General features: G+C 40.6%; 1 protein-coding gene across 3 annotated transcripts in view; it reads right to left on the minus strand.

Annotated features, from left to right (window-relative positions):
- The window catches only part of LPCAT1 (lysophosphatidylcholine acyltransferase 1), a 75,395-nt gene that overhangs the window by 10,608 nt on the left and 51,966 nt on the right, over positions 1–12,821 (minus strand). For all 3 annotated transcript variants that reach the window (XM_068147463.1, XM_068147462.1, XM_068147461.1), the window contains 3 exons: positions 7,205–7,358; positions 6,242–6,340; positions 3,033–3,171 (listed from right to left, as the gene is read on the minus strand). In XM_068147463.1, coding sequence (XP_068003564.1) covers positions 3,033–3,171; positions 6,242–6,340; positions 7,205–7,358 — 392 coding nt within the window. The remainder of the gene's footprint in view (positions 1–3,032; positions 3,172–6,241; positions 6,341–7,204; positions 7,359–12,821) is intronic.

The raw sequence follows: 12,821 nt of genomic DNA on the forward strand, positions 1-12,821 counted from the left end.
GGCCTCAAAGATCACCAAGTCCAACCTGTCACCCATGACCTCATGACTACTAGACCATGGCACCAAGGGCCACGTCCAATCCCCTCTTGAACACCTCCAGAGATGCCAACTCCACCACCTCCCTGGGCAGCACATTCCAATGACGAATGACTCTCTCCATGAAGAACTTTCTCTTCACCTCGAGCCTAAACTTCCCCTGGTGCAGCTTGAGACTGTGTCCCCTTGTTCTGGTGCTGCTTGCCTGGGAGAAGAGACCAACATCCACCTGGCTACAACTTCCCTTCAAATAGTTGTAGAGAGCAATAAGGTCTCCCCTGAGCCTTCTCTTCTCCAGGCTAAACAATCCCAGCTCCCTCAGCCTCTCCTCATAGGGCTTGTGCTCAAGGCCTCCCCCAGCCTCATTGCCCTTCTCTGGACACGTTCAAGTGTCTCGATGTCCTTCTTAAACTGAGGGGCCCAGAACTGGACACAGGACTCAAGGTGTGGCCTAACCAGTGCTGAGTACAGTGGTACAATGACTTCCCTGCTCCTGCTGGCCACACTATTCCTGATGCAGGCCAAGATGCCATTGGCCTTTTTGGCCACCTGGGCACACTGCTGGCTCATGTTCAGTGCACTATCAACCAGAACCCCAAAGTCCCTTTCTGCCTGGCTGCTCTCCAGCCACTCTGACCCCAGCCTGTAGTGCTGCATGGGGTTGTTGTGGCCAAAGTGCAGCACCCGGCACTTGGACTTGTTGAATGCCATCATGTTGGACTCTGCCTATCTGTCCAGCTGGTCAAGGTCCCTCTGCAGAGCCCTTCCACCCTCTAACAGATCAACACCTGCTCCCAGCTTGGTGTCATCTGCAAATTTACTGATGATGGACTCAATCCCCTCATCCAGATTATCAGTGAAGATATTAAACAGGATGGGGCCCAGCACTGATCCCTGGGGGACACCACTAGTGACTGGCTGCCGGCTGTTTTATTAGTTATTACTAATGTTTTATTAGTTCTGGATCCAACTGAAAAACCTTAGATTCCAGGGAGGATTGAATTGAACAGCATAATATTTCTGGTTGATCTGAACAGGTAGACATTTAGGGTCTGAAGATATTAAGGAATATTTATCAAAGTTCTACAGAGCAGAGCCCAGAGAAAAGTGCTTGGGATCCCATGTGCCTCATTCATCAGAAGTACGAGACGAGGTGATGTAGGATGAGTGAGTTATTCCAGCGTGTAATCACCAGTCTCATCTTGGAGCTCAACCTTAAGCCAACTGTGAAACATTAGAATCAAGGAAAGGATCACCACCGTCATTTGCCTGGGAATAAAGTAATTTTGTTTCCTGCTCCTACTAAGAGGAACAAGACAAAAGGGAGGTAAGAATGTGAATCTAAACCTCCCCAGGTGCAACCTGAGGTGCTTTCTTCCTGTCCTACCACTTGTTACTAAGGAGATGAGACCAACATCCACCCCGCTACAATCTTCTTTCACATAGTTGTAGAGAGCGATAAGGTCTCTCCTCAGCCTCCTTTTCTCCTGCCTAAACAATCCCAGTTACCTCAACTGCTCAGAGAACCTGTTCTTCAGACCCTTCACCAGCTTCATCGCCCTTCCTGGACCTGGCTCAAGCACCTCAATGTCTCTCCAGTAATGTGGGGCCCAAAACTGACCACAGTATTCAAGGTTTATTTAGCACTGGCGAAGCCACAAGGGGACAATCACTTCCCTACTCCTGCTGGACACACTATTCCTGACAAAGGCCGGAATGCTGTTGGCCGCCTTGGCCATCAGTTGGCTGTAGATCAATTCGTCCAAGTCTCTCTCTACTGGGCAGCTTTCCAGCCTTTGCCTACCAGCATAATTTATTTACTCAGATCTCCCAGTTTTTCAAATGCAACTTTGTCTCCAAATAACCTGCATATTGAGCAGTTACATATGCCTCATACCACTATGTATTGATCATACCCCTCCATTTCCCCCTCTACCTCTCCTCCATCCCCTCTTACTCCTCCCACATGTGGCTTACTTTAAAAACAGGCTGGGAAAATGTTTTTAAGAATAGAAAGTCTTGTATCTCCCTGTATTCTGGTAGGCAGAAACAGTGGGGAACAAATGCCAAGGGACAAAACAAAAGGACAGATAGAAGACAGCTTTCTTACAAATACATATAACACATACATGGAACACAGGAGAGAATATACTGGAAGAGCTAATCCACGTATTGCCTGACTTGATGTGGAAGGGAAAACCTCTGAGAACATGTATCATAGTATCAGTCAGGGTTGGAAGGGACCACAAGGATCATCTAGTTCCAACCCCCCTGCCATGGGCAGGGACACCCCACACTACATCAGGCTGGACAGAGCCTCGTCCAGCCTGGGCTTAAACACCTCCCTGGACAACCCATTCCAGGGCTTCACCACTCTCATGGTGAAGAAACTTCCTCCTCACAACCATCCTGAATCTCCCCACCTCCAGCTTCATTCCATTCCCCCTAGTCCTATCACTACCTGAGATCCTGAGAAGTCCCTCCCCAGCCTTCTTGTAGGCCCCCTTCAGATACTGGAAGGCCACAATTAGGTCACCACGGAGCCTTCTCTTCTCCAGACTGAACAGCCCCAACTCCTTCAATCTGTCCTCATAGGAGAGGTGCTCCAGCCCTCTGATCATCCTCATGGCCCTTCTCTAGACATCTTCCAGCATGTCCATATCCCTCTTGTAATAGGGGCTCCAGAACTGGAGGCAGTACTCCAGGTGGGGTCTCACCAGAGCTGAGTAGAGGGGGAGAATCACCTCCCTTGACCTGCTGGCCACACTTCTCTTGATGAAAATTCTCTTGATGAAAATGTGACACCTGATATTAAAGGTGAAACTTACCTTTAAAAAACATGTTTGAGTTTGCTTTATGTGCAGTGCTTTTACCAATATTAAAGACAAGCCAACTAAACAAGGTGAGGTTTAATAGAAATACCTGGTTTGTATAGCAACAGGGATTCAAACAGCTTTGACATTTTGTGACATTTCAAATCCACTTATAATACTTACCATATGTAATCTCTCCCTTTTCTTCTTCATCTACAGCTCTAAAAAGGTGTGTCACATCAATCTGTGACACACCCATGGCAGTCTTCAGAATATGAGCTAGATCCTCTTCTGTTATAGTTCCATTCTCTGATTGGTACAGCTACGAATCAAGACAGCAAGGTAAGTCATTGCAATGCTGAACACTAACCTCTCTGAACAGCACCACCCTAAGAAGTGCAAAATGTAATGTGGTATTGGAAATTCCAGTCACTTTCAGATCAATGTGATCCACAAGGGACTTCTGATGAGCCTGAGCAGAAGATAGCATCAATTGTTAGTTACCTGTATCTGCTTATAAAGTAAAGCTTGCTAAATTCAGAGGAAATTATGTTTACATGCCTAAACACTGGAATTTCAGTGACAGTAAGGGAAATGACTGTTTAGCACTCATATGCTTTGCAGATATGTGATTCAGAACATTTTTTAGACCACTGAACTACACGTCCAAACTCTAAGACAGTCTATGGAATCAGGAGACAGATTTAGGTCAACCTAAAGCAGATACCATCAGATGTGAAACTCCTTTTCTTCGGCCAAATTTAAATGATCTGACAGGCAGTTTGCAAGAACAGCATTGTATTAATCACAAGAATGCTACTCCATGCAGTGATGGGCTTAGTTTTCTACAGGGACTTGTTCTAAAACAATAATAATAATTTGCATACCCTTAAGTCCTGATGCAAACAGTTCCCTCTCAAAGAGTTAGCTTTACTACTGGCAGGAGATTGATAACTAAAAATAATTGTTCATAGCCTTATTTTATCATTGTGTTTGGACAGTATTTTCCCCTGAAAAAATGACCCAAGTATTTCAAAACATCTGTATCAAGTACAGCTTCATTAAGCTTTCTAAAATAGCTCAACTTGACCATGTAATGGAAATTAAGATAAGAGTTTTTGAAACATCCTTGTGTCATTTTCAAGCATGACAACACTGTGAACATTGAACCATGTGAAAGAATGCTGTTTTGCAAACTTCCTTTTGCTTTCTCTACACCATTGAGAAAGTAGGAACTAACAATATTGAAGAGAATGGGCATAAGGATGTGTTTTTCACACAAGCAGAAGTTGCTGTCATGAGACAGCATGCCTCAATGGAATTAAGAAGTCATCAGAAAGAAAATATTTACAACAGTCATGCTCAGACCAGGAGTCTTGCCTTTTCCTGCCTAGTGCCTAACCCGCATACTGTTTTCTAAGGAGCAGGGGCAATAACATCACCCTTGTTTAATAAGATCCACTATATTTTCACAGATTAAGTACTCTGAAAGTGATACTTGATGGTAAGGCTCACAAGCATCATACTGGCAAGATTTACAACACCCTTTAGTTTCCTTAGCAATTGGGAAGGAAGGATGTGTAGCACTTGCACTTTATTACTATAATCCTCTCTTCTAATTGCTCCCTGCTTTGGAACTCAGGTGGCTCAGTACCTTCTATCTTTCAAGATCTTCAGCCATACACAAAACACTTTGAAAACTTGTTCAGCTATGTGAAATGTTGCACTTCATCCCTGAAAACAAATGACGAAGCACTTTGGGGAAGTGGCACCTGTTCAAGGTCACACATTGTGGACTTGGCAGTGCTAGGTGTTAACAGCTGGACTTTTCTAACCTGAACAGTTCTATGAATCAGTGATTTATGAACTGGCTAGATCCCTCAATGGCTCCCAATAAGCTACGTAAGTATCTTTCTGTATACAAACCCAGAACAAGGGATAAGATCAAATGGATTAAGTAAATGCAGAGACCTTTTAGGTTTTTCCTCAGAAGTAGCAGTAAGTAACAGCTATTGGAGGCAGATTTCCCCAAAATTTGTAGGAACTACATATTTTTGTTCCTCCCTCCTTTGTCAAATTTGTATTATACCAGACAATCATAGTATAGTATCAGTCAGAGTTGGAAGGGCCCACAAAGATCATCTAGTTCCAACCCCTCTGCCATGGGCAGGGACACCCCACACTACATCAGGCTGGCCAGAGCCTCTTCCAGCCTGGCCTTAAACACCTCCCGGAACAGGGCCTCAACCACCTCCCTGGACAACCCATTCCAGGGCTTCACCACTCTCATGGTGAAGAACCTCCTCCTCACGTCCAGCCTGAATCTCCCCACCTCCAGCTTCATTCCATTCCCCCTAGTCCTATCACTCCCTGAGATCCTGAGAAATCCCTCCCCAGCCTTCCTGTAGGCCCCCTTCAGATACTGGAAGGCCACAATTAGGTCACAAGGGTGAGAATCATAGATGTGGACACTAAACATGCAGAGGAGCCTCATTTCTTTAGCAACAAGCTTGAGGTATGCTAAAAAAGCTGAAAACAACTGCTCAATAATGCTGCCATGTAGAGTCATGGAACTGAATATTCTTGACTCCATGCATTCACTAGTGAAGACAGCATCATGAGTTAGCACTTTTTAGATTTAATAACACCAAAGACCATATGAGTTTAAGACAAAGGGATAAGATGATACAGGATACAGCAGAGTTTGCATGTTGGAATAACAATATTAAAGAAACTAATTACAAAAGTAGTAAATCAAGGGGTCAGACAAAGCTACTGGAGTGGCAGTACTAAGTATTGCTGCTGTCACTTTCCCAAAACCCCTGAATTAACTGTCTATGCTGGTGCTACCACAAATGACGGAGTCTAGAACATGATCAGAAGCACTTCTGGGAAGCTTCAAGTCTGGGCAGAGACTGCAGGACCAACATGGAAACATGGTAAGTTTTCTTTCCCTCTTAGTCTTACCAAGAAGACAGAAGAGGGTAAAAATATTAATCTCTATTTACAGGTAGGAAAAGGTTTTAAATATTGTATTAACTTGAAAAATAAGATATGATGGAAACATTGAAGTAGTAAGTATAATTCATAAACCTTTAGTTTAGAGGAATACAGAGGACTTCAGGTTTGAGACTCAACGTGCTGAAAAGGAATCTACCAGAGCTCTACAGACATCAATTTCAAATGGTGAACTTCCATAATTTTAGACAACTTAAATTGGAGTTTATTCCCTCTAAACACTGCCTCTTAATCTAACCTCCTTTTAATGTTATTTTAAAGTGTAACAAGGGTATTAGGAGGGCATAAGAAACAAGCTTCTGTTAAGTCTAATGGCAGTATTAATAATGTCTAAAAATAAGTAAACTTACATAGAGGAAGAAAATGCTGCTTACCTGAAATGCCAGCTGAATTGTTTCCAGGGTTTTGGATGGCTTACAGACAACTGACAGAGCAATGACAAATTCCCGAATGTCAATGGTGCCATCTTCATTCTGTGAAGGAAAACCTCACCTCAGAATACTGCAGTTTGTCTGAGAACTTTCCTAAATAACTAACAGTTGCAAAAAAGGCAAAAATATTCAGAAAGATCATTACATATGTTGCTCCAACAAAACAGTCTCAAAGAAGTGGAATTAGATCAGAGCAAGAACCTGGGTCATCACAGCTCTGCAGGCCCTTTGCAGTGTAAGTCAGAAGTATTATTTCAAATATTCTTGGAAGATAGTGCTACTACCGCCATTCTTCACTTGCATATTTAAGACTTTTATGTTCCAACATCTCAATTATCAGGTTAAAATTAAAACCAGAGAAGCAGTAGCCTAATTTAAGTCCTGAATACATGATATATACTCTTTGGTCTATGAGAGTACACTGTGGACGTATTCGCCTCCTGACCCAAACAACACCTCGGGCAGACAAAAGACAACAGACACATTCCAATTCTGACTGATTGCCAGATGAATAAAGATTAGGTCATTTGCCAAGTTCCTAGGTCCATCAGGTTTCAGGCATCTGAGAAGCAAAAAGTGATTTGTTTACAAGGTCAGTGAAGTATCAGCTGATAGCCATTGCATTCACTTGCAAGAAGCAGCAGCTCCTCTTCATACTTTGCATTTAGAGAGAAAAATCAGTTTTATTCAACTGATACTCCTTTTTACTTCTACCTGAATGAATGCTTTATCTAGTTGATGATAGGTGCTCTTGCTTTGGTGAAAGGGAAATGCAGTAGTCAAATACTGTGGTGATGTCATCAAAATTCTTTAGCCCAAATCAGGCCTCAGTGAATTCAGCTGGAACAGAATTCAGCCACAGCAGAGTTTACCAGAACCAGCACAGTTTGAAAAGACGTTTCTTACCTCATCAAAAAGCGCAAACATGCTTTCTAATGTGTGAGACTCTGGAAATTCCAAGTATGCTGCAAATTCTTTAAGATCAACTTTGTCTTTTTTCATTTTCATGGCACTTGTTGCATATTTATCAAGATCATCTTCAAGTGTTTCTGGCTTCAGCCTAGAAAGTATATTATTTTTGCATGTTATAGAAATAAGTCCAGTTTTAACAATACAAATTTCAAGATGCCAAATGAAGCAATGGATGATCAGTGGTGCAAAACATTACAAAATCTGGAATCAGAGTTACTAAACAACTTTTATAATAAATCATGTATACTTGTAATTTTAAGGCTCCTATCAGTTCTTGAACTATATTAGAAATTAATGCTAGGGTTTAGGAATCCTGGCCACAAACCTGTATCCTTTATTCTACCTTGATTATAAACTGTAAGTGTAAAGCAGTTCAACGTGAATAAGAAATGTAGCCTAGAGCTAGCTAATAAATCCCAGGCATGGAGAACTAGGTGGGATTTAGGTCACCTGAACATGGCTGTATCGTAGGACAGTAATGTAAACCAATTAAGTTTCCAAATTTACTAATGTCACTGAACAGGAAAGACCTGATGCATCTTCCCTAAAAGAAATCAAGGATTACATAATAGTGATTATACTGTTAATCCAGTTTGTCAGTCCTCATTTTTCACATTCAGTTCAGAGCTGGACACCATTAGGAAGTGATGCAAACTTAAGTTACAGCAGTTAACATGGCTACAGAAATTCCCTCAGTCCTTCCAATTGCAAAACCAGATTTTAACTGATGAACAGCTTTATATTTATGCAAATATCTATTGCATAGTTCTCAGGGTGTGTTTGTTTGGTTGTTGCTGTTTTTTGCTAAGTCAAGCTTCCTGTTTTAACTTTGGGGGAAAAAAAAGAAAAGGAGGAAAAAAGTCTTACTATGAATATAATGAATGGTGCTGTAGGTAAGTGGGGAAAAGTAAATTCCCTCCCTAACACAACATCAAATCCTGATTCACAGGTTTCTTCTAAACTGATTTAGGGTAAGGTAATGTGGGCAACCAAACTTTTCAGCTTGAAGACCAAAGAAGGTAATGCAGTCCTCTACAATACTTTCCTGCAGTTTTCTGTTTTGCAGTTTGCTGCTGCAGACAAGGAAAAACAGCTTGGACTCCTCATCAGCTTCCTCTCAGGGACAAGAATGATTAAAATACTTAATATCAGCATTCTAAGGAGCTTCTGAAAAAAAGCTAAGGGCATTTCTGATAGGAAGATTATCTGACATGTCAGCTCCAGGCCCTGATTCACTGTCCTAAAAAAAAAAAAAAAAAAGGACATTTAAAAACCCACACTATTTTGAAAGTAAACCCACAACTACTATGCTGTCTGCAGTTATTTAAACTGACTTACTAAAAATGTACTAACTAAACACTGCCAAGCCCTGTATTTCTGATTTATAAGACCTGCACATGAAAGAATTCTTCCAGAAACCCATGGCCCTACAGAACATTCATATGTTCTCCATCTTGGCATTAAAACACCTCTGTCTTCTGTCATATGCATTATAAAAGGAGCTGCAAGTGTTCATTTTCCATGATTGAGTAGAAAAGTAGCAGGAACAACGACAATGGAATCCACAGAGGATTTGAAATGAACACAGAACTCAGCTTCTCACTTGCAGGAGTACATCTAAGAAGTGTCTGCAGATAATACATCCTCACTGCAGTAGCTGAAATGGATTTTAAGGATGGTTAGGATGAGGACCAGCTGGCATTCAAATCTTCCCCTGAGATAAGCCACCACTGACACAGAATACGCAGTCTTAACATCTGTCTCTAAATCAGAGAGGCTTGATTTGCACTGAACTCACTCAAAATTCACCTTCTGGAACTGAGGGAGTACTTGTCAATTAACTCTTGAAAACCTAAAAGGTTTGAAGGCAAAACCTTGTATGGCAAATCATAAGGCTTACCATGAATCTTACAGGCATCTTGGATTTTGTAAACATAAGAGATGTGAGCCTATCTCAAAAAGGCCATATGGATCAATGAGGCAAGCTTACAGCTTCAGCATGAGTATCACTGCATTGTACTCCTGCTAATCCGAAGGTCACTTTCAGAATCAGAAAGTAATTGATGCGTGGATGACCATGACCTACTATGCTGAAGTGTTTTAAAAGCCAGGTGTTCCAAATCCCACAACAGGTTCCAAACCAACGTGAAATGGATTGAGTGTCTCAATTTGTTTGAAATTGTTACTTTTATCCCAAGGGAGGCTAGAAAAACTGGAAGGCCAACAGATGTCTCTGCTCATGAAACCATGCTTGTTTAGCTAATGGTTTCCATGTATGATCTAGGCTTTATGGTATATAACATTATTTGCTGTTGTGGTATTTTACTTTGCTTCCCAAGGCCAGTGTGCACTGCAGAACAAAGTCATTTCTAAGTCCCTGAAAATGAAAAGGGTGTTTTTCAAGATTAACAGCTGCCAACATGGAATTTTTCACAGCAGACTTTACAAGAAAATCAAATCCCTAAAGGTAGCATATTTTCAGCATAATTACCACTATTTTCAACAAGTAAGAAGTCTTACCCTCCTCTTAAAGCTAGTTTTAGCTGCATTTGACTATTTAAAAACAAACTTCTTGGAGTGCTGGGAACCTGCCAAAAACCTTCTAGTGTCTCACAGATGGAAGTTGCATAAGAACAGCTGGATCTTGTAGCTAGCTACTGTAAATTGCAAACTCAGTGAAGTATGCCCTAAGCCAGAAAAGCATGATACATTATTTCATGTCTGCTGATGGATTTCTGTGCAGCTTCTTGTCCTAACAGAGAAAACACACTGAACATCTGCAAAACTGACCTGAATACTCTGTCGCACTTTGCCTTGATCCACAAGGCGGGGGCTATCTTGATTGGTGTCTTCTGTGTTAAGCCCTGATCTGTGATCACCTCCTGTAATGAGCAGTATTGCTTTTGTCTTGAATACTGATGGACAACATCCTCCAGAGATTTATTTTTTTTGGTTGCTATAGATGATCTCTGAACAATGAAGTCATGCCTCTGTTAGCTGTGAACAGTTACTACTGTGGGTATGCAAGGCTTTACCTATAGTTTGGACCACTATTTCAGGCACACAGAGACAGCAGAAGTTTCCAATGTACTCTGGATGGCAAAGGCTGTTGAGCAAGAATAGACAGGCACCTGGCCTATGAAATAATTATCTTTTTCTTGCAGATGATACAAGTCTATAGGGGCATTACCTAGTAGGATCCTCATGGCCAACTGGGTAATATTGGAGAGTAGTAAAAATGGAACTACTGTTTAATTAATTTTATTCTTACCAGAATACAATGAGGTGCAATATACTAGTCTTGGAGAATTGATTCAACACAAGAAGGTTTACTAACTGAATTTCACCAGGGACAGGCAGTGTGTAAAGGGGTAAAACCTGAAGGTTTGCTAAGGGTAGACACATCACTAGTACCCACCACACAGGTACACACCAATAATATTCACATTCAGGAAAGCAATGGAGATAGTTCAGGACTCAAAAAGAAGTCCATAATAAACTGCTGCCCACTGTTAAAGATGAAATTACTAAGAGTAATTCTACTGAGAAAGCTAAGAAACCTGTAAGGCAAGAAGAAGGGATTTCTATGAAATCCGACCTGAAATTGGTAATTTGGTGCAAGCCATGCCTTTTAAAAGAAGTGGACATCATCAGCAAAGCCATACTGTCTTCAAGGAAAAGTACAAAGAACCTCAGAGTCTGTTTTACACCAGACCAAGAACCAACCAAGCCTTCACTACAATACCATATTATGTTCTTGCTATACTTTCTATATTTATTGCTTTCTGATGCACAAAGTGGAAGCCAACTTCCACAAGTATTAGGACTACCTAGCCTCCTTTAAAGTAAATTAAAAAAGAGATAGGAAAATCTTTAAAGAATACTTGCCCAAAAAACCCTTAAATGAGTAAGAACAAGTATAAAACAGAGACTAAAACAGAGGGATGAGACACACATCCGCCCTTGCAAGATGTTCCAAATTATACCGGGAATTTTGTAAGTCAGAGATTTGGGAAAAAACAGCCAGGAAGCAATTAAGTAAATAATGCACTTGCAGAGTACTGAATGATCATGAACTGAAGGATAGACACAAAACAAGAGAAAAAGATCAGTAAAAACCCCTCAAAAAAACAAGCAACAAAACCGACTCAAACCAAGCAACCCCCCAAAAGATCCCTCCCCAAACCAAGAGCATAAAGCAACAGATTATCCTTAATCTAGTTAAAGGCTATCAATACTTCATCTAACCCCTAAAAGATACAAAAGGCCTGGACCACTAAAATTACTTGAGTAAAATTTCAAATTACATAAAGACATGACTTTCTAACACTATCACTTGGTATCTTCTCATTTAGATGGGAATATGTGCTATATTTAGCTTGTTTTATGTGGGGGTTTTGTTTGTTTGTTTTTTTAAGAGAGGAGAAAAAGAAAACAATTAAAACAGAGAATAATTGCAACTTTAAACAAAAGAAGAAACTGATTTGACTCAAAACTACAAATTCCTGGAGGACCTACTGATGGCCTAACCAAGCCATTGTTCCATTAGAAAGGGAAAGCTATTAAGGCCAGAAGGTCCTTCTAGTCCATGGGCAAAGTGAATGCAGGAAGTAGAATGAACAGAAGTTTGAGACAATAGGAACAAATAAATTCAAATCAAAACTTCAGGATCTCCTTGAAGTCAACTACCCTAAAGCAACTCATAAAACATATCTCATAAAAAAGATGCAGATGAGATTTAATTATACTGTATTAATATGTTCTCAAGGGGAAGATATTCAAAGAGGTCTTTAGAAAGTCACAAAATCCAAACAAGCTTTAATGTCTAGACCATGGTAATAGATCCAAAGTAAAAAATAGTGAATCATTTTAAACAGTGGGGTAATTAATTGTGGAAATTATCAATTGAAGCAGAGCATTTACAATGTATGAAAGCTACAATAAAGACAGCACATAGCTTTGTAGTAAGTTCATTGGTCAGACATGGACTATCAAGCTCAACAGAAGCATAATTGCTTGAGCACTAATGAATACAGAATTTGAGAAGATGAGACTGGCATCAATTGATCTCATCAATACAGAAGTCATTTCACCAGAGTTCAGTAAGAGGCAGCTGAGTTTCAGCCAGCTGTGACTTGGCAGCTGTACAGCTATGATAAGAGTCCAAGCTCTTCATTAGATGAAGCATGAGAACTCAGTGCTGCGGCTGAATGGCTTCTGGATTGGATTCCATCCAGCTAAGCACAGACTCAATACATAATATTGAAGAGAAAAAATATACATGTATGCATATATATCTAGATACATAAACATGAAGAGATATCTCTCCAGGACAGCAAACTGAGGTGTAACTTGATTTCAAAATATCTAAGCCTTACTAAAACAATTTTGTATTTAAAACTAGATGGTACCTTAAAGGTATGTTATTACTCAAAACCAAGTATTAAGAGTGGATGCAAAATCCACTGGATAAAATTTACTGTTCCTGCCTGTCATTTAGGGATGTGATTGGATGATCTTAATGCTTCCCTGGCCTCAAAACCTTTGCGTA

Source organism: Melanerpes formicivorus, unplaced genomic scaffold (assembly GCF_026170545.1).
Source record: "Melanerpes formicivorus ecotype bairdi unplaced genomic scaffold, bMelFor1.0.p_v2 SCAF_15, whole genome shotgun sequence".
Lineage (NCBI taxonomy): Eukaryota > Metazoa > Chordata > Aves > Piciformes > Picidae > Melanerpes > Melanerpes formicivorus.